We start from the raw sequence: 24,537 nt of genomic DNA, 5'->3' as shown, positions 1-24,537 counted from the left end.
CTAAACTCATGGACCTTGGTTACAAAGAGCACTTTATGAATTTGACTCCAAAGGCAAGGGAAGTGAAGTCAAAGATAAATGAATGGGAACACATCAGACTAAGAAGCTTTTGTACAGCAAGAGAAACTGTACAACAAACTGTACAACAAAACAACAGACAGACAACTAAATGGGAGATGATATTTTCAAACAACAGCACAGATAAGGGCCTAATATCCAAAATATACAAAGAACTCATAAAACTCAACAACAAACAACCAAACAATCCAATAAAAAAATGGGAAGAGGACATGAACAGACACTTCTCCCAGGAAGAAATACAAATGGCAAACAGATATATGAAAAGATGCTCATCTTTGTTAGCTATTTAGAGAAATGCAAATCAAAACTACAATGAGATACCACCTCACACCTGTTAGATTAGCTATTATCAACAAGACAGGTAATAACAAATGTTGGAGAGGCTGTGGAGAAAAAGGAACCCTCATCCACTGTTGGTGGGAATGTAAAGTAGTACAACCATTATGGAAGAAAGTATGATGGTTCCTCAAAAAATTAAAAATAGAACTACCTTATGACCCAGCAATCCCTCTACTGGGAATATACCCCCATAACTCAAAAAACATTGGTACATAAAGACACATGCAGCCCCATGTTCATTGCAGCATTGTTCACAGTGGCCAAAAAGAAAAAAAAGGAAGTTCCTTGGCTTAAATACTTGAACATAACAAAATTAACTATATTATTATGCATTAACAATAAAATATGACAAAGAAAAAAAGGGCTGCCCAGGCATTAGAGTCATAGAAATGAGGAGAATGACAGACACATGGTTGTCAGTGCCCAGCCCAGCAATGTCCCAGGTAAAAGATCAAATAAATTTGAAGTTCTCCAGGTCCCACTGGCAAGGTCGTTGCTATAATGATGTAGATGTCTCACACTGAGTTCACTCCAATGACCATTCTGCTCCTCCCAGAATCCCGCTGTTATGATTTCATGTCAATCAAACAACTTGCCAAGTATTATCTGGCTTTTCATGACTGTTAAGAGGCAAAGTGTGCTGGTCATGTTGTCATGAGTATTCTGGCCTATGTGATGGACAGCTTTATTTTTACTTGTAAGTTAATAAACCAGCATTTTAGTTTGAAACATTAATCTCATGAGCCAAGTCATTTTGAGGCTATCTCCAAGATAAGGATATGTTCTTGATGTGACTGCTGAAAAACTATGAGGTTTCTGAGTCTAAAAAGATGCAAACTAGGTTCCAGTTGATGATACACTTGCAAAGTAATGAATTCTACAACCCAGAGTCCTTTGACAGCATGCCACTGAGACATCAGTGTTGGCAGAATGTGATACATTTTTCAATTTCGAAATTCTTGGTGCATGTGTGACTATAACTAGCTTTATTTCTCTGTTTTCATATGTCAGTTTGTCATCTGTAGAATGGGATACTATTACTTATCTCCTGGGATTATTATGAGGATTAATAGTTAATATTTATGAAGCACTTCCAACAGGGGCTAGCACATAGTGAGCATTTTGAATGCATTACAGATGTAACAATAGAATATATATTAAGTGGGGTTAAGAATACGCAGAGAAGAAACTGTAGTAGGCAGAGGCACAGAGGTATTAAAAAAATATGGTACATGTCCAAATTTTCAAGAAGTTTTGTTTTGTTGAAGTTTTGAGTTTAGGTGAGGAATTGTAGGAGATGACATAAATACCTTCTAAATTTGACCTTGGCAATACGCAAAGGGTATCAACCAATTGAAGGTTTCAAAACAGAAAAGATACAATGATGACTTCTTGCTTTTAATAAGTGAACTATGGCATTAATTATTAAGACCTTAAAAACCATTGTTTTTATCTCTTTTTATTTTCTTTTCCTAACCTTATCTCCCTACAAGGAAGGATGGAAACAATCGGAACTTTGAGTTTGGAGATTTCGGTGTTAGGCTCTGCTCTTCTCCTTGCATTTGCCTCTTGTTGTAGCTTTTTCCTCTGTCAAATGGATATCGAACTGGCAGTGCATAAAGTTATGATTACCAACTAAGATAATTACAAAAGCTTTGTCCACATGCCAAGGAGTTATTATAGAGATATTGTTTACCAAAAACAAAAACCTCAAAAACCCCCAAAGCAGAAAAATACCTGCATCAATAATTTAAATGAGCCTTTTGCCAAATATTTCAAATTATAAATTCCTATACATGCTTTAAAAGCATCCTTAGATAATAGGAGATATAAGCATATAATGTGAAATATCGATTTAAATACTCAGCAAAGATAAAAGAAAAACAAAGAGAAACGCTGAAATTTTCAAAGACTGTCCTGTAATTATTGCTAAATCTTCCAATAACTCAGCAAAGTTTTATCATTCCCACTTAATAGATGAGAAAACCAAGGCTGAGAAAGATTAGGAGGCTTAATGTCATATACAGAGAAAAGAGAGAACCAGGGATTGAAACCCAGATTTGTCTAACTCCAAAGCATATAAAACAATAATAAAAATAAAGAAACAAGATATGCTTAAGATGTGTAAAATGCAAACACTAGATTAAATCTGGGAAGCTGAGCAGAGGGTTGGCCTGGGGGGTTAACTTCACTTTATTATTACTACATCAGTATATCAGCCGCTTCTCAATTCTGGTAAGTCCACTTCTAGTAAGTAAAGGATACCTAGACACACTGCACACTTGGAACACCTCCAAGAGAACCATGCTTGTCAGTAAAATGCAGTGCAAAAGGACTTCGGGGCAGAGAAGCTTATGTTTTTAAAAAGTTCAAATTTATTAAACCTGAATGTAAATTTTACTTAAGTAATGAAGTGACAATTCCACAGCAAAAATTGTAATTATTGCCAAGTGTGAATTTCTTCATCCAAGGCATTTATCTGGGCACAAAAGCCTCATCTGAGAATTAAGCAGTAAAATATATTTTCTTTTTCTTCTTCTTCTTTTTTTTTAGTTTGTTAATATAAAACAGCTGAATAGTTTTCTTCACATTTAAACAAAATGAAATTTGCCTCTGGGAATGAAAACAAACATTAGAAATTTGAGTCCAAAATGGTTTCCTAGGAAAATTATAGACCAGTGATAATAGAGAATTTAAGTCAATGCATCTTCTCAATGAAAACTCTAAAATAGTTATAGGACTGTGTTTAGAGAGTTAAGTACTGTCCCAATTAAGGACTCAGAAACTGGTTCAAGTATGAAAGAACAAGATGTAAATAAGAATATATTATAAACCAAATTTGTACAGAAAGTTCCTTACTTATTTCAGCACTTCATTCCTAGCCAGTCACTTACTAATTTTGACTAATTTCTTCCCTCATAAATGGAAATCACCTGAATCACAAGTTATTTGTGAATTATTCAGAATTTAATTTACTCTTACTAAAATTAGTATAGTCTTGGGGAATATTTTATTGGTCTCATTAACCCATAACAAGCTATCAAAACTCTTTCAACGTCTCAATTCTGATATTATCTTAGTTTCTATGATTATAATTTAACAACATGAGAAGAGACTGCCACGGGAAATTGGAAGCTCTATTTTCAGGCTTTAGCAATTTGTTGGCTCCCCCCGCCCACCGCTTATGTAAGTTAAATCTTTAAAAGAGAAAGGCATATTAAATTTTCTTTTAATTTTATTTATTGATCTGTAGAGAAAGAGGAAGGGAGAAAGAGAGACAGACAGGAACTTCAATCAGTTCTGTATGTGCTCTGACCAGGGATTGAACCCACAACCTTTGTGGATTGGGATGATGTTTCAACCAACTGAGCTACCCGGCCAGGGTGAGGAAGGTATTATTTTATTTCTTTTTCATCAGGAATAAAAATTCTAATAAACTACATCAATTTTTACCTTAAATTCTTCTCATCTTTGTCTAAACAAACTTCTTCCTTGTGACATATCCAGGCTCACCTTTGGTGTCAATAAACAGTTTCAAGAAAGTATGATACCTGTACTTGTATTAGGGTTCAGGAAGCTTTGCCTTTGACTTTCAAAAAACAGTGCAGCTAAGTTAAGAACAGGTTTTTGTATTTCTCTGAAAACCTCCTACTTTTAAAATATAAACTCATGGAATTTTAAAATAGGATAGTCTATCTGTGTATATATCTCTCTTCTTTCAGACATCCTAGTGAAAACCAAATGCTTTACAAGAGAACAGACATGAAACTGTATCAGCAGTTCTAGCCTGGAGGGCGCTGGGTCCTTTAGAGGGGGTCCCAAAATGACCAAGGATTAGAACAGACAGGCAGATCTACAGTCATAGCCATGCTTTCATGTAGTATTGGAGCTCTGTTTTCCTCCCTCACTTCAAGTAAAAAATTCAGTACTCATGGGAGCTATTAGCAGGAAGACATCCCCAACGAGCCAGGTAAAACACTTCTACATTTCTGGGGCTCTTTACAAAGACCTCAAGAGAAATAACAAGTTTTGAGAACCAAATGCAAAGGCATTGTTTGGTGGTTTTCATGTTCCACAGACACTTTATTGTGAGAGGTTCTTTCAGGAAACACTTGATACCAATCAACTTCACTATCAAAAAGGAAGTTATATAAATCTCCGGACTCCATGTGTAAAGCTATCCTCAGATACTCACTGTCCTCATCCATGGGTCAAAGAGAATTCTAAAAATCTAAGGGCAAGAGCTGGAGTCCATGCATAACAGATGGTGAGTGGTGGTCTGGCCTTACATGTGGGGGAGAAAGAGGAGTTAGATGACATGGCATCATGTGGGTTCCATAAGTCCCATGTTCTCATCTTTCCCCTAGCTCTCTGTTTTGCTTTTGTGCTTAAAAAAGTCATTCTTTAATTCTCTGCATTTTACTCCATGTTTAAAATAGGTACTATTTAATTTCATGTGTCTTTCATGAGAATCGAATAAGCCTTGTTCATGTGGAAACTTTACTTGTATGGTGCTTGGTCTTAACAAGAGGCGTCCATTCAGCACTGTCCCCTCATTAAAAAAAAAGCAAATACATAAAAACAAAGAGTAGGGTTACCAGGGGTGAGGGGGTGAGAATTGGAGAGATATTGTTTAAAGGTATAATCTTGCAATCAGTAGATAAGTCCTGGAGAGCTAATGCACAGCATACTGGTTATACAACAATTATAAACTTCAAAGTTTCTGAGTATCTTAATTGTTCTCAATATCAAAGTAGAAATGATAATTATGTGACATGATAGAGGTGTTAGCAAACACTAAAGTAGTAATCACACTGCACGATATACATGCATCAAATCAATATACTTTACAACTTAAACTTATACAATGTTATATGTCAATTATATCAATAAAATGTATCTGCAAATAACCATACTAATTTTGTATATTCATTACATATTCTATCTCTACATAATTAGAGATGTTGACTTCATTAACATTAATAGGTTTGAAACTTTTTTGACAAACATGCAATGAGTGTCTATTTTCTCTCAACAGTGACTTTGGATCCTTCTTTACCTTTCTACCCCACTCCCAACAGAGCCATGTATTCCCAGACAAACACCTGTTGTAAATAATAAAAACTTTGCTTACAAGATTCTCCATAACAAATAATGTTTACTCTGGTAACACTTGCCTATGAAAACCTAATCTTTATCATTAAAAGGTGTCTTTGACCTTCTTCAAGGCAAGCGTCACAGTTTTTTTCCATTTAAGGTTAAATCTCCTTCATTAGACAAAATCACCAAAATTCTAGGAATAACATATCCCTAATACACAGAACCACCAGTGGAAAATCATCTTTGAAACAAGGAGGAGACTGAAGTTTTGGTGCTATAGGACTTCAAATGAATACATAAAAGATATCTCTTTCTTAAACATTTAGTGCAAAGGTCCCTTCATCCCAAGCATGATACCCATGTATTCTGCACGACCACTTCTGCACGTGATGCATCAACGTGGCTCAGATTAGTGCTGAGGGAGAGATTTATTTTTTTTTCTGGGTAGATAGATATACAAGCCAAACTATTATGACAACTTGATAAATGTAGCTTTTGAAAATGCTTTCTGTTGTAATAATACAACAAACAACAAGGAGGCACGCTGCCAGGCGTCATCCATCAGGAGGCGAGCTGCCTGGGAACAGGCACAGCCCTGGTGTCACACTAGCTCTTCTCAATCTGCCAGAGGCTGTAATGTGGCCTAAGGAGCGGAGAGAGAGAGAGAGAGAGAGAGAGAGAGAGAGAGAGAGAGATGCCCTTAAAACTGCATTTCCAAAGTGATTTTAAGCAGAATAAGAGGTAGTAGAGGCTCACATTGAAAAACAGTGCTGTAAGTTGAAGCCTTGACTTAAAAGTGTTTTTTTGGCACAGGTAACATTTTTGTAACCTCGGTTCTATAATTCAACACCTCTGCTCTATACTAATCTCTCTTTATAAAAACATTCTGAATGCTGTCCTGGCTTGGAGACTCTGATTTATGTATACAGAGAGAGTCACTAAGACTTAATGTGGAGACCAAATTCAATATAAATGGAAATGATATAGGTTTTGGGAAAACATTCTAAGATAACATGTCCTCTGCTTGTTTGATCTTCTCTTGACCACAGGTAACTAAAGAAAGTTTCTCTGTACTTTTCAAATTTGTTTGCAACTAAGAGGCTCCAGAGCTGTTAAATTAAAATTCAGACCAAGGTAAGGATATTACAAATAGATTTTGGAGTTTGTCTTGCGAGTTTCAGATTAGTTTATTTGCTATTATGAGTGTTTGGTATGTTCTAAGTTACAACTAGAAAACTCACTGACAATTTTTTTTTTCCAAACAAGTATGATTTTACATACCTCTGCCTGATCTTCAAAGACAGACATGCTACAACAAAGCATCGACTTGTCACGAATATGGACTGGGGTTATGAAAATGAGGAGTGTGCTCATGGAATCAAAAAAGAAAATGAAAGAACACCGACATTGCAAACCATCATGATCATCTAATGAAGCCAGAATCTGTTCTGAGCCTACTGCTCAGACAACCCAGTGAGACAATATGCAATACATAGCCTGAAAGTGAAAAATGAACCCCTGTGCAGGCTTTACTGGTGACCAATTTTTTGTATTACAGATTTACAGCCACTGAACACACTTATTGAGCATTCAGTCTGAACCAGTACTAAGCAATGCATTGTGAAAGATACAAAAATGATGACTTTCCTGACCCTTATTAAGGTTAAAATGCACAGGAGTCCAAAAGAGAACACACAACAGTATAACGCATAGTTAATAACTAATAAACATGGTCCGGACACTAAAGATAGAAGAAACTGGACAAAAGGACTGGTGGATAAAAGGGAAATAGGTGTGGTATTCTATGTGGGCCATACAAGGCCCAAGAGTATCATAGAAGAAGGGGGAATTCAAGAAAGAGCCTTCTTACCTACTCCAGCTTCCCAAAGTACTATGGAGGTTCCTGGTTCAGATAGCCAATACAGTCAATTCACTCAACACTGACTGGGTACCTATTATGTGCAAGGCTGGTAGATATAAAAAAGCAGGTTAAACCTGAACCCTCAGTGCTGATAGTCTAAAGCAGGGGTCGGGAACCTATAGCTCGTGAGCCAGATGTGGCTCTTCTGATGGCTGCATATGGCTCGCAGACAAATCTTTAATAAAAATAATAATAACGTTAAAAATATAAAACATTCGCATGTATTACAATCCATTCATTTCCTACCGCTCATGTTCATGGTTGCGGGTGGCTGGAGCCAATCACAGCTGTCCTCCGGGACAACACCAAATTTTTATTGGATAATGCATAACATACACAGGTCGTTGTATGGCTCTCATGAAATTACTGGCAACCTCGGGGTCTCTAACCTGGGTCTTCCGCATCCCAGTATGACGGTCTATCCACTGCGCCACCGCCTGGTCAGGCCAGGACTCTTTTAAGTTTTTAGAAAACTTTTATTTTCCTTTTGTGTAAGGTTTATTTCACTTAGCAAAATGTGTGTGAACACAAGGGTGAGTGTTAAAATTCAGTTTGGGCAAACTGTATAGCCGTGTCTTCATCACCCTTCTTATGCCATCTGATTTGGACAGTTACAGGTTTTCGTTTTTCTTTTCATCTTACTTTTTAAAGTAAATTTCAATTAAAGAACAATACTGAAATACCATATTTTCCCAGGTATAAGATGCACCGTTTTCAAAAAATTTGGGCTCTAAAAACTGGGTGCGTCTTATACAGTAGTTGTAGAATTTTTACTTGCATTTTCTGCTTTTTCACTCTTGTTTTTGAGCAATATATGAAAACAGTGATTTGTCATCAGACACAGATGGGGACAAGCTAATGGATAGGAGTTTTGACAGTGATGAGGAGTTGTATGAATTTTATGATGAATAAAACTTGAGTTCAATAACTTTATGTAATTTTTTTTTTCAAATTTTGGGCCCCTAAATTAAGGTGTGTCTTATACTTGGGAGCATCTTATACATGGGAAAATACAGTAGCTTCATAAATGGCACACTCAAAGGGTAGTCTCAGCAGGTACCAGTACTCATTGAGGGGAACCCTGCTCCATAGGTCAGCCCCTGCACCGCAGCTCACCTGCCATGGTTATGGCCAGTCATCATAGTTAACCAACCTGAGGGTCAACCCCACCCACTGATGTGCCAACAGCAATCCAGATTCAACTACAACAGGACAACACAACCTACATGAGAAACTACTGGAGCACCTGGCTCAGTTGACCAGCAAGACTGTGCCACTGGGCCCCACAGGATACCTATTACATAAGGTCACCTTGTCAACACTGGGTATTAGAGATCATTGTTGTTTCTTTATTTGTTTTTTTCTCACACAGTCTATACATTTTATCTTTGAGCTTCAGTGCCTAGCAAAGTGCCTGGTATACTGTGAGCCCTCCACCATCATATATTAGAAAAAGAAGAAATGGAAGGGAGGAAGGGAGGAGGGAAGAGGAGAAGGAAGGAAGGAAGGAAGGAAGGAAGGAAGGAAGGAAGGAAGGAAGGAAGGAAGGAAGGAAGGAAGGAAGGAAGGAAGGAAGAAAAGAGGAAGGAAGGAAGGGAGGGAGGGAGGGAGGAAGGAGAGGTTTACAGTGAAAGAAGAAAGGGTCAAAGGAAGAGGGAAGGACTAGAACAGAAGGAAATGCTATAAGAATAATTTCAGGCCATGAAGAAATGTTGGCCTCATATTGGCTTTAATTTTTGAGTCCTGAAACTGGATTAAAATCTTTCTATAATAAACCAAAGATGAAAAGTTTAAAATGAAACTAAATAGCTACCAAAGGAAAGAAACTTTGGCTCTTTTCTGTGAACATGTTTATTTTCACATATTTACTCAAAATTGTATTTGTCACTGTAATGTGTTTGGTCCCTCTGAAAAATGGTGAGGGGTGGGGACCGGGGGATTGCTGCCTTTGGCTTGAGATCCACTAGCAGGAAGGACATGCACTTTATAATACATACACACATGCCATAAGGTTTGAAAGTGATCTTACATTTGCTCAGTAGCCAAAAGAGGCAAAGAATGAGAATAAAAACAAATGTGTTTTAGCAATATCAAGTCCAACTTTTCCATCTTCCCCATGAGGAAAATGTATATTATGAAACTCTAGGACTCTCACAACCTCACCCCGTACAACCCTAGAGCTGGGAATTTATGAATTATTTTGGCTAGAGACAAAAGTTCTTCAATCCGCCCATATTGTCCAGATGTCCATTGCAAAATGGGAGTCTGGAGAATCTCATTTTTCTTTAAAATCATTCATATTATGAGCAGCTTTTGCTCCTCTTCTTATCTCGCAGCAGAATGGGTTTTGAATGCAAATGCAGAGGACAAAGACTCCCCCACTACCCTCTCAGAGTCACACATTCACTTTTAGAGTTGAAGGGCACCTCAGACATTTGTTCAATATAAATGTTAATTGAATTCCTATTCTGTTCTATGTACAGCCTGCTTTATATCATAGTTGAGCAAACTGAATCCCACAGAAACTTCTAGTCTGATGTCACACAGCTAGAAAATGGGGGGTGTGGGGAAGGATTCAAAATTAGTGATTGAATAAGAAATAAAAGGGATAATCCAAAAAATTGGAAAATGTTTCTCTCAGAGGCAATGAAGCATGCTATCATGAGAGCCGGGTTCCCAAATATGTAACTCTCTCCCAGTAGGAAAAGATCTCTATCTTAACCAATGGGTCCTACACCAAAGCCCAGAGGTAGGGGTTGGTTCTGCAGCTGCTCAAGGTTGGAATAGGTACTTATGGGCTTTTGCTGATGATCACACATAAACATGATGTTGATGTTACTTAGCATTCTATAATTATTTTTTCTGCCTCCAGGTAAAGCATCCACCCCCTAATGTATGCAGTCCTAGTATCCCTCTCTTTTTTGCTTTTAATATCTAGTGTCCCTTTAATTTTTAATTTCAATCTCTCTCATTTTCTACCCACTCCTGCCATCCCATGCATACGTGCCCACACACATACACCACCACCAACACCACCACAGCCCAGCCTCAGTGGTTGAAACCAAGCAAAACACTTAGGGTTAGATAAACTCTCCTTATTTATTTCATAAATTGGGCCCAAGCAGAGAAAATAACAAAATTCAAGTACTATTCAGAAGCCTTTCTTTTCTTCTTTAGGGGAACAGGGGTAATAATAGATGCTGAAGTAAAGGTATAAAGTTAAACTCTACTCTGTGGATAAGAAATTTAATGAATCTGAGAGGAAGTGGATATCAGAAAATTTATATAGAATGTGCCAGTTACTGGGCGTTAACTTAATCCTTTACCAACAATGTGGAGGCTTCAAGGGTCATACTTGTACATAGGCTTGATAATGAAACGGAAGAAAATTTCAGAAATCTCTTAGTCCACTTGCTACTTTGGGTAGGGCGGATCTTGACTAACACTAAACAACTGGATACCTATTAAGAAAAGTTATTGCCTTAGCTCACAGCAGAGCAGGGCAATCACTACTTCTGTCTTGACATGCTGGTATCCAGGATGCAGACTGGGTCACTTCATAGAAATGTGAGAAATTTAAGCATAAACAAACTTATTTATCAGAAAATTTCTTCGTTTCTTCATTATCCCAACCTCTAAATTTTCAGAGAACTGGAGACAAAGCTCATCATTTCATTGTTATCCCCTAAAGGAAATAGCAGTTCTAATACTAGATACACATTTAAATCATTTGGAGAGCTTTTAAAAAATTATTGATGTCAGGGCTCTGCCCCCAGTAAGTCTAATTTAACTGGTTTTCAGTGGGGCCCAGAAACTTGTATTGATTTGTGATCAGCTAGGGTTAAGAAACACTGCTAAAAAATGCATTACCCATTTAGAGAGCTGGTGGAAACTCTCTTAGTCCTTAAAATATCTTGCAACTATAATTAGTAAAACTCAGAAAAATAAAAAAAAAACCCAATAATTTGGTAAATTCCAAGAGCAAAGTTTGTCCCTTGGGCTTTTTATCCTTAGATAACTAGCAACTTGCCTAATACTCAGTATGTGTTCAGTAAATACTTATTAAATGAATAAACAAAAATTGAGGCAACTCAGTCTTGGAAAGTTATGTGTTTCTAAGAATTTGTCTATTTTTTTCTAAGTGATCCAATTCGCGGCATATAATTATTATAATAGTCCTTTGTGATTCTTTTAATTTCTCAGTTATCCATTGCAATGTTTCCTTTTATATTTCTGATTTTATTTATTTGCATCTTTCTCTTTTATTCTTAGTATTGCCAAGAGTTTCTTAGTTTTGTTTATCTTCTTGAAAAAACTCAACTCTTAGTTTACTTGATTTAAAAATTTATCCAATCTTTATTTGACTTCTGTTCTAATCATTATTTTCCTTCTTCTGTTAACTGTGGGATTTGTTTGCTTTCATTTTCCTAGTTTAGACCAGTAATAGTAATGATAAGAAAACTAAAGCAGAAATCAAAACCTACCAACAAAGAACACCCAGGATTTAATGGCTTCACTGATAAATTCTACTAAATATTAAAAAAATACCAATATTGTTTAAGCTCTTTCAAAAAACACAGTAAGAAGAAACACTTCCAAACTAATTTTATGAGGCTAGTATCACTCTGATACCAAAGTCTGACAAAGACACCATGAGGAAAGAACCCTTTAATAAAATCCTACCAAACTGAAGTCAACAGCACATTAAAGGAATTATACAACCTGACCAAATAGGATTTAGCCCTATGATGCAAGAATGATATAACATATGCAAATTAACCAAAATGATACACCACATTAACAAAATGAAAGATAAAAAACACATATGTAGTTATCTTACTAGAATCAGAGAAATCAGTTGACAAAATTCAACATTCATTTATGATTAAAAAGAAAAACCTCTCAACAAAATAGGTATAAAAAAAAACCTTAGCTCAACACAATACAGGCCAGATATGAAGAATTCAGAGCTAACATCAAAATCAATGGAGAGAAACTGAAAGCTTTTCCTCTAATATCCAATACAAACAAAAAGGCTCACTACTACTACTTCTATATATTTGACATAACACAAGGAATTCTAGTCAGAGTAATTAGACCAGAAAAAGATCTAAAAGGCATAAAAATTAAAAAGAAATAAAATGATTTCTGCAGGTGACATAATTATACCTACAAAACCATAATGACAACAAAAACCTGTTAGAACCAATAAATGAATTCAATAAAGTTGCAGGATAAAAATTAACATGTAAAAATTGGTATAATTTCTATGTATATATACATATTATATTATATATATTAGCATATTCTATATACTAACAACAAACTACCTGAAAAGGAAATTAAGAAAGCAATTCCATTTACAATTACATCACAAAATAAAATACTTAGAAATAAACTTAATTATTGAGGTGAAAGATTTATACCCGGGAAACTATAAAACATTGATGAAAGAAACTAAAGAAGACACAGATAAATAGAAATAGATTCGATGTTCATGGATTGGATGAGTTAATATTGTTAAAATGTCTACATTCCCAAAGTGATCTATAGATTTAATTAAATCCCAATGGTATTATTTACAGAAATAGAAAAAACAATTCTAAAATTATGAAACTCCAAAAGATTCCAAATAGCCAAACCAGTCCTGAAAAAGAATAAAACTGAAGGCATCACATTTCCTAATTTCAAACTAAGTTACAAAGTTATAGTATCAAAACCAGTATGGTATTCCATAAAAACAGACATACAGATCAGTGGAGCAGAATAGAAAGTCCAGAAATATATTTAGGTTAACTAATATATAACCATTAACTCATCTCTGACAAGGGTGTCAAGAATTCATTGTATGAAAAAATAGCCTCTTTAATAAGTGATGTTAGGAAAACTAGATATCCACATGCAGAAGAATAAAATTAGGCATTATCTCACGCCAAATACAAAAATGAACAAAAAATGGATGGAAAAATTCAATCTAAGACCTCAAACTGTAAAACTACTAGAAGAAAAACAGTGAAAAGCTTTTTTGACATTGATCTTAGTAATGAGTTTTTTGTTTATATACTATAGGCATTGTCAACAAAAGCAAAAATAGACAAATAGGACTAGATTAGACCAAAATATCCTGTACACTAAAGGAAACATTTAACAGAATGAAAAGGCAACCTATGTGAGGAAAGAAAATATTTGCAAACTATACATCTGATACGGGCTTAATACCCAAAATATAAAAGAAAATCCTATAACTCAATAGTAAATAATCCAATTAAATAATAGGCTAAGTACCGGAATAGATATTTCCTAAATGTGACATACATATGGCCAGCACGCACATGGAAAGATGTGCGACACTGATTATCATCAGAGAAATGCACTTCAAAACCATGAGCTATTAGCTCTTGCCTGTGAGAAGGGCTGTTACCAAAAGAACAAAAGGGAACTAGTATTGGTGAGAATATAGAGAAAAGGGAACACTTGTACACTGTGGGTGGAAAGGTAAACTGGTAATGCCATTATGGAAAACAGTATGCAGGTTTACTTGAAAACAAAAAATATAAATATCATATGATCCAGCAACCTCACTTTTGAGTATATATGTATATCTAAAGGAAATGAAATCTCGATCTCGATGAGAGATATCTGCACCCATGTTCATTGCAACATTTTTTATAATAGCCAAGACATAGAAACAACTTAAATATACCTTGATAACAGATGAGTGAATAAAGAATATTTGGTGTGTGTGTGTGTGAGAGAGAGAGAGAGAGAGAGAGACAGAGAGAGAGAAAATGGGATATTATTTCATTTTAACAAAAAGGAAAATCCTGCCATTTGTGGTAACATGGAGGAACCTGAAGAACATTATGCTAAATGAAAGAAGCCAGACACAGAAAGACAAATACTGCATAGTCTCACTTATATGTGCAAACTAAAATCATGAAACTCAGAAACAGAGAGTAGAATAGTGGTTTGCCAGGGGCAGAGGATAGGGCAAAATGAGAAGGAGATGTTGGTCAAAGGGTACAAAGTTTCAGTAATACAAGATGAAAGCGTTTTGGAAATCTAATACATCGCATGGTGACAACAGTTAACAACGCTGTATTATATACTTGAAATTTGCTAAGACAACAGATTTTAAATTAAATCTCGTCACTACTCCTCCCTCTGCACCCCACAGTAATTGGTAGAGGTGGGAGAGAAATTATTTAGCTTAATTGTGGTGATCTTTTCACAAAGTATACATATAGTAAAACATCAAGTATACCTTAAATGTATATAATGTTTACATTTCAAAGATACCTCAATAAAGCAGTAAAAGGAAACAAAAATTTGGAGAAATAAAAACTTCAGAAAGGCAATTGAACTCCCTAAATAAGGAATTTTAAAATAAACAGAAAAAGACAGCCAATAGTTACAAATTCCCAATATGGCTAGTAAAGGTTATGGACACCAAACACATTTTTGACCATTTTTTATTCCAACAAACAGGTTTATGGGATAAAGCAAGCCATAAATTGGTCCCAAACATTCAGTCATTGGCCTTAGTGGATACTCCTCCTTGAAAGAAGATCAGATCTTGGAACAAAACATTCCTCTAAGATATATGACCTGGAATATTAGAAGTCCTGGTAATACATTTAGACTAGGCTGAGACCCAAAAAGTAATAGGAAGGCAACCGCAAACTCTCTTAACATAAATCCCAAAATGGGAACTCTCCTTTAACACAATGAAAAGACCACCTCATATAAAAGACATGAGTAGGCAGACCCACTCTGAACTTGTATATCTTTCCTTTAAACAAAAAACTCAAACATGTCCAACGAAAACAAGGTTGATAACATGCAATACTAGATGAAGAAAAACAGATAAATCTTGCTTTGGGGCTCACTGGAACTGAAAACTCTAAAATGTCTTAAAACAAGTCTTGTGAGCCTTAATTAGATGTTATGATAAAGATGAGATAACTCGAAAAGAAAAGAAATATTTGCTTAAGAAGCTAAATCTTAACATTAAATTTTTTTTCTTTTGGTATTTATTATTATATGGTATAGAAATTAATTGCTAACTAAAGTTTATATTAGCATTAAGGATCAGTACTTTTATGGAAGAAAAATTATCTGCAATTAAAAAAATTCAGAAAAGTTATCTTACTTTTCCTTAGCTCAATTATTATGAAATAAGATGGTTAGAATGATCTTCCTCATTCCTGTGAGATAAGGCACCTTGAGATTATTATTTTCATTCGTCTGTGTTTATATTGACATCACAGTGGCAGCCATATCCCTTTGGAATAATACCATAATCTTACCTTTTTAGGCACCTCCATAGTGTGATGATTTTATCTTTTGTTTATCTAAAAACTGTATTCAACAAAAGATTTTTATTTTTTCAAAATTTATTAACTTTTAAAAAGTGTTTTTATATTTTCTAAATAGGCTATTTTTGCTCTTTGGATATATATGAAGTTTTCAAGCCCTTCATTTAATCCTTTGGGACTTAACAAAATATTTATATTCTTAATGTATTAATCTACTAAACCATTCTATTAACTAATATTCATATTAATTTGGCATTTTAGTAAAAAAAGATCACAAAAGACCTTTAAACCTTCTTCAGCCACCGATGCAACAGTTGACATCACATTTAAGAGCATCAAACTATCTGATCCATCACCATTTCAGATAAGAAGCACTTTCCCCCCCTGACCTTGGCATTGGCAAAGACGTACTATAGTGGTACACATCACTCTAAAATACACTATTCTTAAATGCCTTTTGCATCTGGAACTTCTTATGGGCAAAACTGAATTAACTGGCTGAGGACAAATCTAGAGTTCTCAGAGATAGACCTTTAGTTTCAAATTAAATAAAAATGCTTAAGTAATTCAGGTGAAAGAAGGATTATTTCCACTAAAGAACACACACTAGGCAGGTCAACTAGAAAAACAAATTTGCTAAAACTGTTTTTTCAGAGTATTTAGTGGGAAAGATGAAGAAATAGAAAGAGAAGTAGCATTTCAGGGAGTGGGTACATTATTTAATTGCTTGAAATAAAATAAAGAACATAAAGTACAAGTAGATATAGTCTGTTTTCTAATTTAAAAAATAATGAAAGCAGACATTACATACAACTTGATGAAACAGGATTAGCAACAGCTGATTAGCAGAGTTACTCAATAAAACATAATATAATCTCATAGACATGTTGTAGAAAAATGTTCATCCAGCATCTTCCTTCGGTGCTCAAGCCAGGGTTCTGGGTAAAAACAATAATCAGGACTCCAATACCAGAAATTGGAAAAATCAACTACTGATAACTTTCGGTGAGCCTCAGAAAAAGGACAAGGGAGATGCCAAGGCAAGATTTCTGCTTAGTATCTGCTTGGATCAGTGCTTTCCCCCCAGCATCGAGCACTGCCTGTTGAGAGTGAAGGATTTAATATTTAATGCTTGCCTATATTTTCACTCTGCTTTAATTCCACTGATTTTTAAAAAAAAAATTGTAACCATCAACTACTCAGAGAAAATATTCTCTATTCAGAAGCATTAACCAAGCCTCCTTACAAGCTTCCAATACATCAGGAAACATCACTAACTCCAGAAGTTGAGTAGTTAGTTATCTATTCAATAAAGTTGGGTAGGTTAGCTTTCTTTACAGTTCTATTATGTTGGAACTAGAATAATTATTAGCTGATAGACTTAATAATATCAGACCTAAATGTGACCTAAGAGAGCATATGGCCAGGGCTAAGAAACTGGCCTGGAAGGTTAATTCAGCAAGTGGATGGGACTTATTTGGGTTGAATATGGATACTTACCATCAGACTACTACACACACATTTCAGTCACTTGCTGGGGTCTAAGACCTTTGATCTTTCCCAAGAGTATAAGGTAACTAAGCTGAATTCAGATGCCTAAATCTAGAATGCAGTGATAAGAAAAAAAAACAAAACAACCCCATTATGTTCATTTACCATTAAAAATAAATTAAAAAGACACAGGAGCCAATACAATGGTCGATTGTAAAACATTCCAATTCTTCACCCTGCCTATATGGAATGGTTTTCCATGTAACAATTTTGCTTTCTGACTTTGATCCTAGGCTTGGCTAGGTGACATACTTCGGATAATGTTCATTTTTCCAAAAATATCATAGCTAAATTATTTATCATTGCCCCAGCACATGTTTTGACATTATTCTTTAATAGAGGTTTTGTTGTGAGGTCAGCTTATGTTCAGCTGTACTACCCTGGTTCTCTTGAGACAAATGACACATGTCAATCCAGCCATTCAGTCTGTTCTTTTAATACTTCTTCAAATTCTTACTGGAAATGCCATCTGTTTGGAGGCTTGCTCCTTTCATCAAGTCCCTAAAGAATGGCTGCTCCACTCCTTTCCCATGTTTTAGCTTCCTTTCCAGCCCAATAGGTGTTCACTGAACGTACTTGAAAGTCAGTTAAAGATATGTATATACATTCATAATTTTAGAATTTCTACTCTACTTTTGCAATTCATTATAAGTAGATGACAGCTGATATCTTCTATAGTATTGTAAAGAAATCTTAACAACTGGAGTCTTAATTTACCATGTGACAAAGATGGTGTTTTTAAATTTCACATAACACCAATATTTGGTAAAATGCTGAAAGAAAGAATTTTGCTTGTGCTATTAATTTATTCCTTAAGTGGCTTCTCAAGTCTCTCACTCAAGAAAAGATTCTCACAATGGAACATTCACATCCCTGAGCCAGCATGAAAGTTCCCATGCCTTTCTTACTAGCTTTGTGAGACACATGTTTTGGCTCATCCCTAAAGAACACTCAGGCATGCTAATTTGAGAAACTACATAATAGGAACATTCCAAATTTGTACATTTTGGCTTTTCTGATGTATGTTTATTATCAGTTAAGCCTCAGAGTGCTATCACCACGTAGCATCATGTAGTGCAGATGTAGAAGTTTGTGATGTTCAAGATTAAGAGAACAGGTGAAACATAAAACAAGAGGTCTATTCTTTTTTATCAGCTCAGGGATCTGGTTTGGTATGAAGCTGGCTTCTAAAGAAGATAAACAAACTTGGATACAATTCAACAGACCCATCTTGAGTGAAGACCTAAACATCAGTTCGCTAAATACCACAATTGCTCTGGTTTCTTGCAAAATATGCTCTTTGGCCATTTTCCGCAAGGTATGCCATTTCCACAGGGACCTTTATTCAGAACCAAAATGGTCCATAGTTATCAATGGAGTCAGTGAAGAAACATCATTTGAGCTCCTAATATCTGCCAGGCCCTGTGCAGGCCTGTGAGGTACAGAAGGAATAAGACTCAGACCTTGATTTCAAAAAATTCTCACTCTTATTAGAATAAGTTGACATTTTCTGGAACTTACGTCTCACTACCTTCTGCTGTTTATGAAAAGTCTAGAAGAATCAGGTTTATACTTTTTTCTTCTTTTGTTTCGTTTTATAAGAGGTAATAACTTTGATAAAACCTCCTACTTACCACATATTACACTTTTCACTGTCAAATAAAAATCTCTCACTAAAAAATATTACCAGATACTTTATATTTTATAGTTTGGAGAAAAATCTAGACCTAGACCATACAGCTCAAGAAATAGTTATGAATTATTATTGTGAGTAAAAACTTCCCATTCTAACACCTCAGGTCTTTCCCTTACAGTTGAGAAGCCCCTGGCCACTCTCCCTGCCACCTTCATCCTTGCTCCCACTGTTCCCGCCCAACTCCCATTTCATGTTTGTCCTTTCAAATCCTCTGAGAGTCAAAATCCACTCCTCATTCAACTAAGTGAATTTAGAAACTTCAGTCCTGACAACAGCTAAAAAATGAAAACAATATACCATTCATTTGCAAAGGACTTGATAACATTGGAACCAACATAAGTGTAGTATGCTATTAAGGTTCCTATTGTTGTTATTATTGTCACCATGATTGTTAAGACAGTGAAAAAACTATAATATATTATGGAGCTGAAGGTACTAGATCCATTTCTATTAATAAACTCTCCTAGTTCTAACATGAAAACACATATCAAAGTTTGCTTGGTGAGATAAATTCTATGTTGCTCATTATATAACAGTATTTAAATGCCTATCTGGAGATGCACATGTTTAGTTATTTGTACCTTCCTCTCATTCCTTCATCTGGATTTGTATTCAGCAAATGCTCTGCATAACCCCAACCGCAAGAGCAGGTCTCCAACCTGCTATCTCTGGGCCTTACAGAAGCCCCCAGGAGGTACAGGACTTACTTGCTGCCGAGACAACGTCTTAGTGAGTAGGAGGCCCCTCCACCACAGGTGCGTGAGCACTCGCTCCAGGAGCCCCATGCGTCCCACGGGCTGTCCCTGTCCTCCTCAGAGCGGGTTGTCCTGGAGCTCTGTGAAAAACAAGAGGGTGGTTAGTATCCTTCTCCAAAGAACCTGAAACCACATTTCCTAAACTTTTGGTGGGCTTTTCTGGGAATGAAAGCATGTATCAGAGTCTTTCTAATTTAATAATGTATATACATTTAAGGAGAAGAATACTTAGGCTTAAGGATCCTGGCCCACAGCTGAAGGGGAAAAGGGATTGCACTAACAGAGCAAATGAAAAAGGAGGCTGAAAACAAGAACCTGGGTTAGTAGAAGGTAAATTACAAAAAAGTCACAATTTTTCCCCGAGTTCATGAATCTTGTCTTCATCTTTGGGAATAGAGAAGCTGCTCTCAGAGATGTTTCTGCTCTGAGAAACTTGACATGCATCTACCAGCACTGCTTTCCAGAACATTTTGTGCAACTGACAATTTTTTAATATACCAATGTCATTCCTAGTTTTCACTTCAATATATGAATGGGGTGGAAGGAGGGGACACATTTTAATCCACAGCAACAGCTTTACAAACAGCTAATGTAAATTGCGGTCCAATTATTTTACTGAATAAACCAAATGTGAAACTTAAACATTACAGGTGATATTGTCTCATATCAAAGACATACATAGGACAAATATTTGTTAATTAGAATCACTGCATGAAGTAACTCTAATAGAAAGTGACTTGAGACAGATCGACAGCTTGTTAGTGACAGGATTCCTAGTGAGACTGCATCTACTATAAGGAAGTGGTTATGTGCAGGCCTAATGTTGCACTTCACATTTCTTACACAGAAGAGTCAAAGACAAAATTTGTGCGATGATTAATAGAATAGGCTCTAGAGTTTGGAACTGTCTGGTTTGGATATAGATTCTGTTTTTTACTGTTTGTCCTTGAACAATTACCTTAAAACCTCCTTACACTCCAATTTCTCTTACTATAAAATGGAGATATGTTATCATCATGCTACATCCATACATGTGCACATGTGCACATGCACACACACACTAACATATACATATAGGAGGATTAGCTAAATGAACTTTGCATAAGGCTACTTCTAGAGTAAAGCAATAATAAATATTATCTGTAATTACTATGTTATTACAAATTGAGAATGTTATATACAAGTATATATATATACAGTTATATTAGTCTGCTAGGTTGCAATAACAAAATACCAGATGAGGTAGCTTAAAAAGCAACAGAAATTACTTTTCTCATAGTTCTGGAGGCTAAATGTGTGAGGTAAGGGTGCAGTATGGTTAGCTCCTGGTGAGAGCTCTCCCCAGGGTTGCAGATACCTGCCTTCTCACTGTGTGTCACATGATCTCCACTTGTGCTAACATGGAGAGTGAGGGAGCAAACTCATTGGTGTTTCTTCTAATAAAAGCACAAATGCCATCATGAGGGAACAACCCCCAGGATCTATTTTAACCCTAATTAACTCCCAAAGGTTCCATGTCCAAATTATTATCATATTGAGAGTTAGGACTTCAATATATGAATGGGGTGGAAGGAGGGGACACATTTTAATCCACAGCAACAGTTTTACAAACAGCTAATGTAAATTGCGGTCCAATTATTTTACTGAATAAACCAAATGTGAAACTTAAACATTACAGGTGATATTGTCTCATATCAAAGACATACATAGGACAAATATTAAAATTTGAAAACTATTCATATTTGGAACAAACAAACCATTAAGAAATTGTGCACATTAGGCACTATGACAATTTCATGTTCATTTTCTCCCTGAAGAGAGGGTATAGGCAGTGTGGAACACTGGGAAAGCATGGGACAGGCAGCGACAGAGGGGAACCTCTCACAGAGCATGTGAAAACTTGAGATGATGGAAGTCAGGTGACCAGCATATGGTAGCTCTTCTTAGCATTTTTCAATTACTTTCTTATGCCATATCTGGTCAATTTAGGGTTGCATCATCAAAAAGGAGGGGCCTCTAGAAAAGAAAAGAATATTCTCTCATCCTCAGAAAACCATTTCTTTTGCAGTAATAGATTCTTTATAAATTGGCTGCTAAGGGGCTCAGTTGTCCAACTGATGACTTCTTGGAAGTTTTAAAACTGGTACAGACCAAGTCAGAAACCTGGCATCAGAGTGCAGTATCAAGGATTGGCTAATTGGTGTGTGATTTAGATTCTTAAGTGTTTGAAAGGGCAGTGGGATACATAGTGGTTGAGAGCAAGGAGCGTGGGCCTACCCAGCCTGGGGTGGAATACTGACTCCAGGGCACCCTTGCTGAGATCTCTTTATGATTCAGTTTTGCTTTTTTTTAATTAAAAGCTTTTTCCATTGATTTGAGAGAGAGAGAGAGAGGAAGAGGGGGAGGGAAAGACAGAAAGAGAAACATCCACTTGTTGCTCCATTTAGTTGTGCTCTCATTAGTTGCTTCTCATATGTGCCCTGACTTGGGATCTAACCTGTGACCTCAGCGCACTGTGATGATGCTCTACTCACTAAGCTACCTAGCAAGGGCCCAGCTTTTTTCTGTTTTTCAATCATAAAATGGGAGTAATAAAGATACCCACATCATTGAGACATTATGACAATCAAAATAGTTAATATATAAAAAAGCACAAAAATAATCCAAATAAATGTCCATGGGTGAATGAATGAATAAACAAATTGTGATATAGACATATAATCGAATATTATTCAGCCTTAAAAAGGAAATTCTGACACGTGCTACAACATGACTGAAGTTTTGAGGTCATTAAACTAAGTGAAATAAACCCAACACACAAGGTTAAATATTGTACGATTTCACTTAGATGAGGTACCTAGAGCAGCCAAATTCATAGAGACAGATATTAGAATGGAGATTGCTCGGGGCTGGAAAAAGGGAGGAAAGGGGATGAATACAGAGTTTCATTCTGAGAAGACGAAAATCATTCGGGGGATAGAAGGTCTTGATGGTTGCACAATAATGTGCATGTACTTAATGCCACTGAACTCTACACAGATGATGAAAATGGTAAATTCCATGTTATACATATAGCACAATAAAAAATACATACATATATAAGTACTAAAACATAAACACTGTATAAGCATTTGACACTATTATTATTAACATTATTATTTAATGTTACTAATTAACATCATTTATATGGGCTCTGAAAGGTTCTAGGAGGTATCCTGGGAAGGTACAAGTGCTTTCTCTCTTTTTTTTTCCTGCTGAGTTCAGTTGAGACACTGCACTCATATGGTATTATTTCCCAGTAAACCCTGACTTTCCCACAGCAGAACCCCCCCACAGCAACCCGCCACATTGCTTGGCCTGATACTATGACCTGCCAGTAGTTTGAGGTGGCATAGAAGGGTACTAGAAACACATTGAATATTGCAAAGCCTGGGCTTTTTATTTTATTAATTTTTTTATTAATTTTACTTTATTGTGTTAACATGAATTCAAGTGTCCCACTCCATATAACTCCCTCACCCCCACCCCTTTGTCTCCCATAGCCCTCGTCCCCTCTTCCCTTTGGGATTTGCTGTCCTGTTGTCTGTATCTATGTGGTGCAAAGCCTGGACTTTTTAAAGGAAGTATTTCTGGAGTTTTAAGGATTAATAGAATCAATCTCTAATCATGGCAATGTGGGATACCCTGTTTCCAGAGCTTAATTAAATAGACAATACAAAACAAAAAAACCTCTTTGCCATTTCAGTGTACCAAGTCTCTTCTCCATAAGCCCATTTATTAAAAAAGTTTATATTGCATCCTCAACTCCCTTTTTGTTTGCTCTGTGTGCCTGAAAGACAGTTCTGTTGCAAGGGTACTTGCCTGATGCAACCATTTGTGTGACAAATATACAGTATGCAACCCAATTTCCTTTATTTTATTAAAATTAAATATGACTGAGATGAATACCAACATCACAAATGCTAGGGTTCATGAAGTAATTAAAATGAACAAGATGAGTGATACTATCCAAGTACTACAACTGCAAAAAAAAAAAAAAATTCACACAAGGCATTCACATGTGAACTCCATTTCCATGTGAGATAAGAACAGCAGAATGTCACATCCTGGAGAGCTTTCTCTCTGGCTACTCTGGATATTTAGGAAATAATGTATAATTGAGAATGTGTTTTTATAGATAAGCAAATTGTTTTTTTTGATTTTTTGGGTTTTTTTTTTTTTTTTTGTATTTTTCTGAAGCTGGAAACCGGGAGAGACAGTCAGACAGACTCCCTTGTGAGCCCGACCAGGATCCACCCGGCACGCCCACCAGGGGGCGACGCTCTGCCCACCAGGGGGCGATGCTCTGCCCCTCTGGGGGGTTGCTCTGTTGCCACCAGAGCCACTCTAGCGCCTGGGGCAGAGGCCAAGGAGCCATCCCCAGTGCCCGGGCCATCTTTGCTCCAATGGAGCCTGGGCTGCGGGAGGGGAAGAGAGAGACAGAGAGGAAGGAGAGGGGGAGGGGTGGAGAAGCAGATGGGCGCTTCTCCTGTGTGCCCTGGCTGGGAATCGAACCCGGGACTTCTGCACGCCAGGGCGACGCTCTACCACTGAGCCAACCGGCCAGGGCCAAGCAAATTGTTTTAAACTCTGTGCTGAAGTTGCTTGATATTTTTTTATGGGCGTTGTTTAAAGAGGCATTAAAATGGGTCTTAAGGGGAGAGCTCACTGCCTAAACATCTTACCTCATGACAAGTTACAAGTTTCTGCACAAGTAGATATATCAAGGGCCACATT

The 24,537-nt window shown here is 36.3% G+C and overlaps 1 protein-coding gene across 5 annotated transcripts in view; it reads right to left on the bottom strand.

Moving 5' to 3' along the window:
- ADAMTSL1 (ADAMTS like 1) overlaps nucleotides 1–24,537 on the bottom strand; it is a 1,002,857-nt gene that overhangs the window by 401,067 nt on the left and 577,253 nt on the right. For all 5 annotated transcript variants that reach the window (XM_066368243.1, XM_066368245.1, XM_066368244.1 and 2 more), the window contains one exon: nucleotides 19,714–19,841. In XM_066368243.1, coding sequence (XP_066224340.1) covers nucleotides 19,714–19,841 — 128 coding nt within the window. The remainder of the gene's footprint in view (nucleotides 1–19,713; nucleotides 19,842–24,537) is intronic.

Source organism: Saccopteryx leptura, chromosome 2 (genome assembly GCF_036850995.1).
Source record: "Saccopteryx leptura isolate mSacLep1 chromosome 2, mSacLep1_pri_phased_curated, whole genome shotgun sequence".
In the NCBI taxonomy this organism is placed as follows: domain Eukaryota; kingdom Metazoa; phylum Chordata; class Mammalia; order Chiroptera; family Emballonuridae; genus Saccopteryx; species Saccopteryx leptura.
This window is presented reverse-complemented; position numbering and strand designations above follow the sequence as displayed.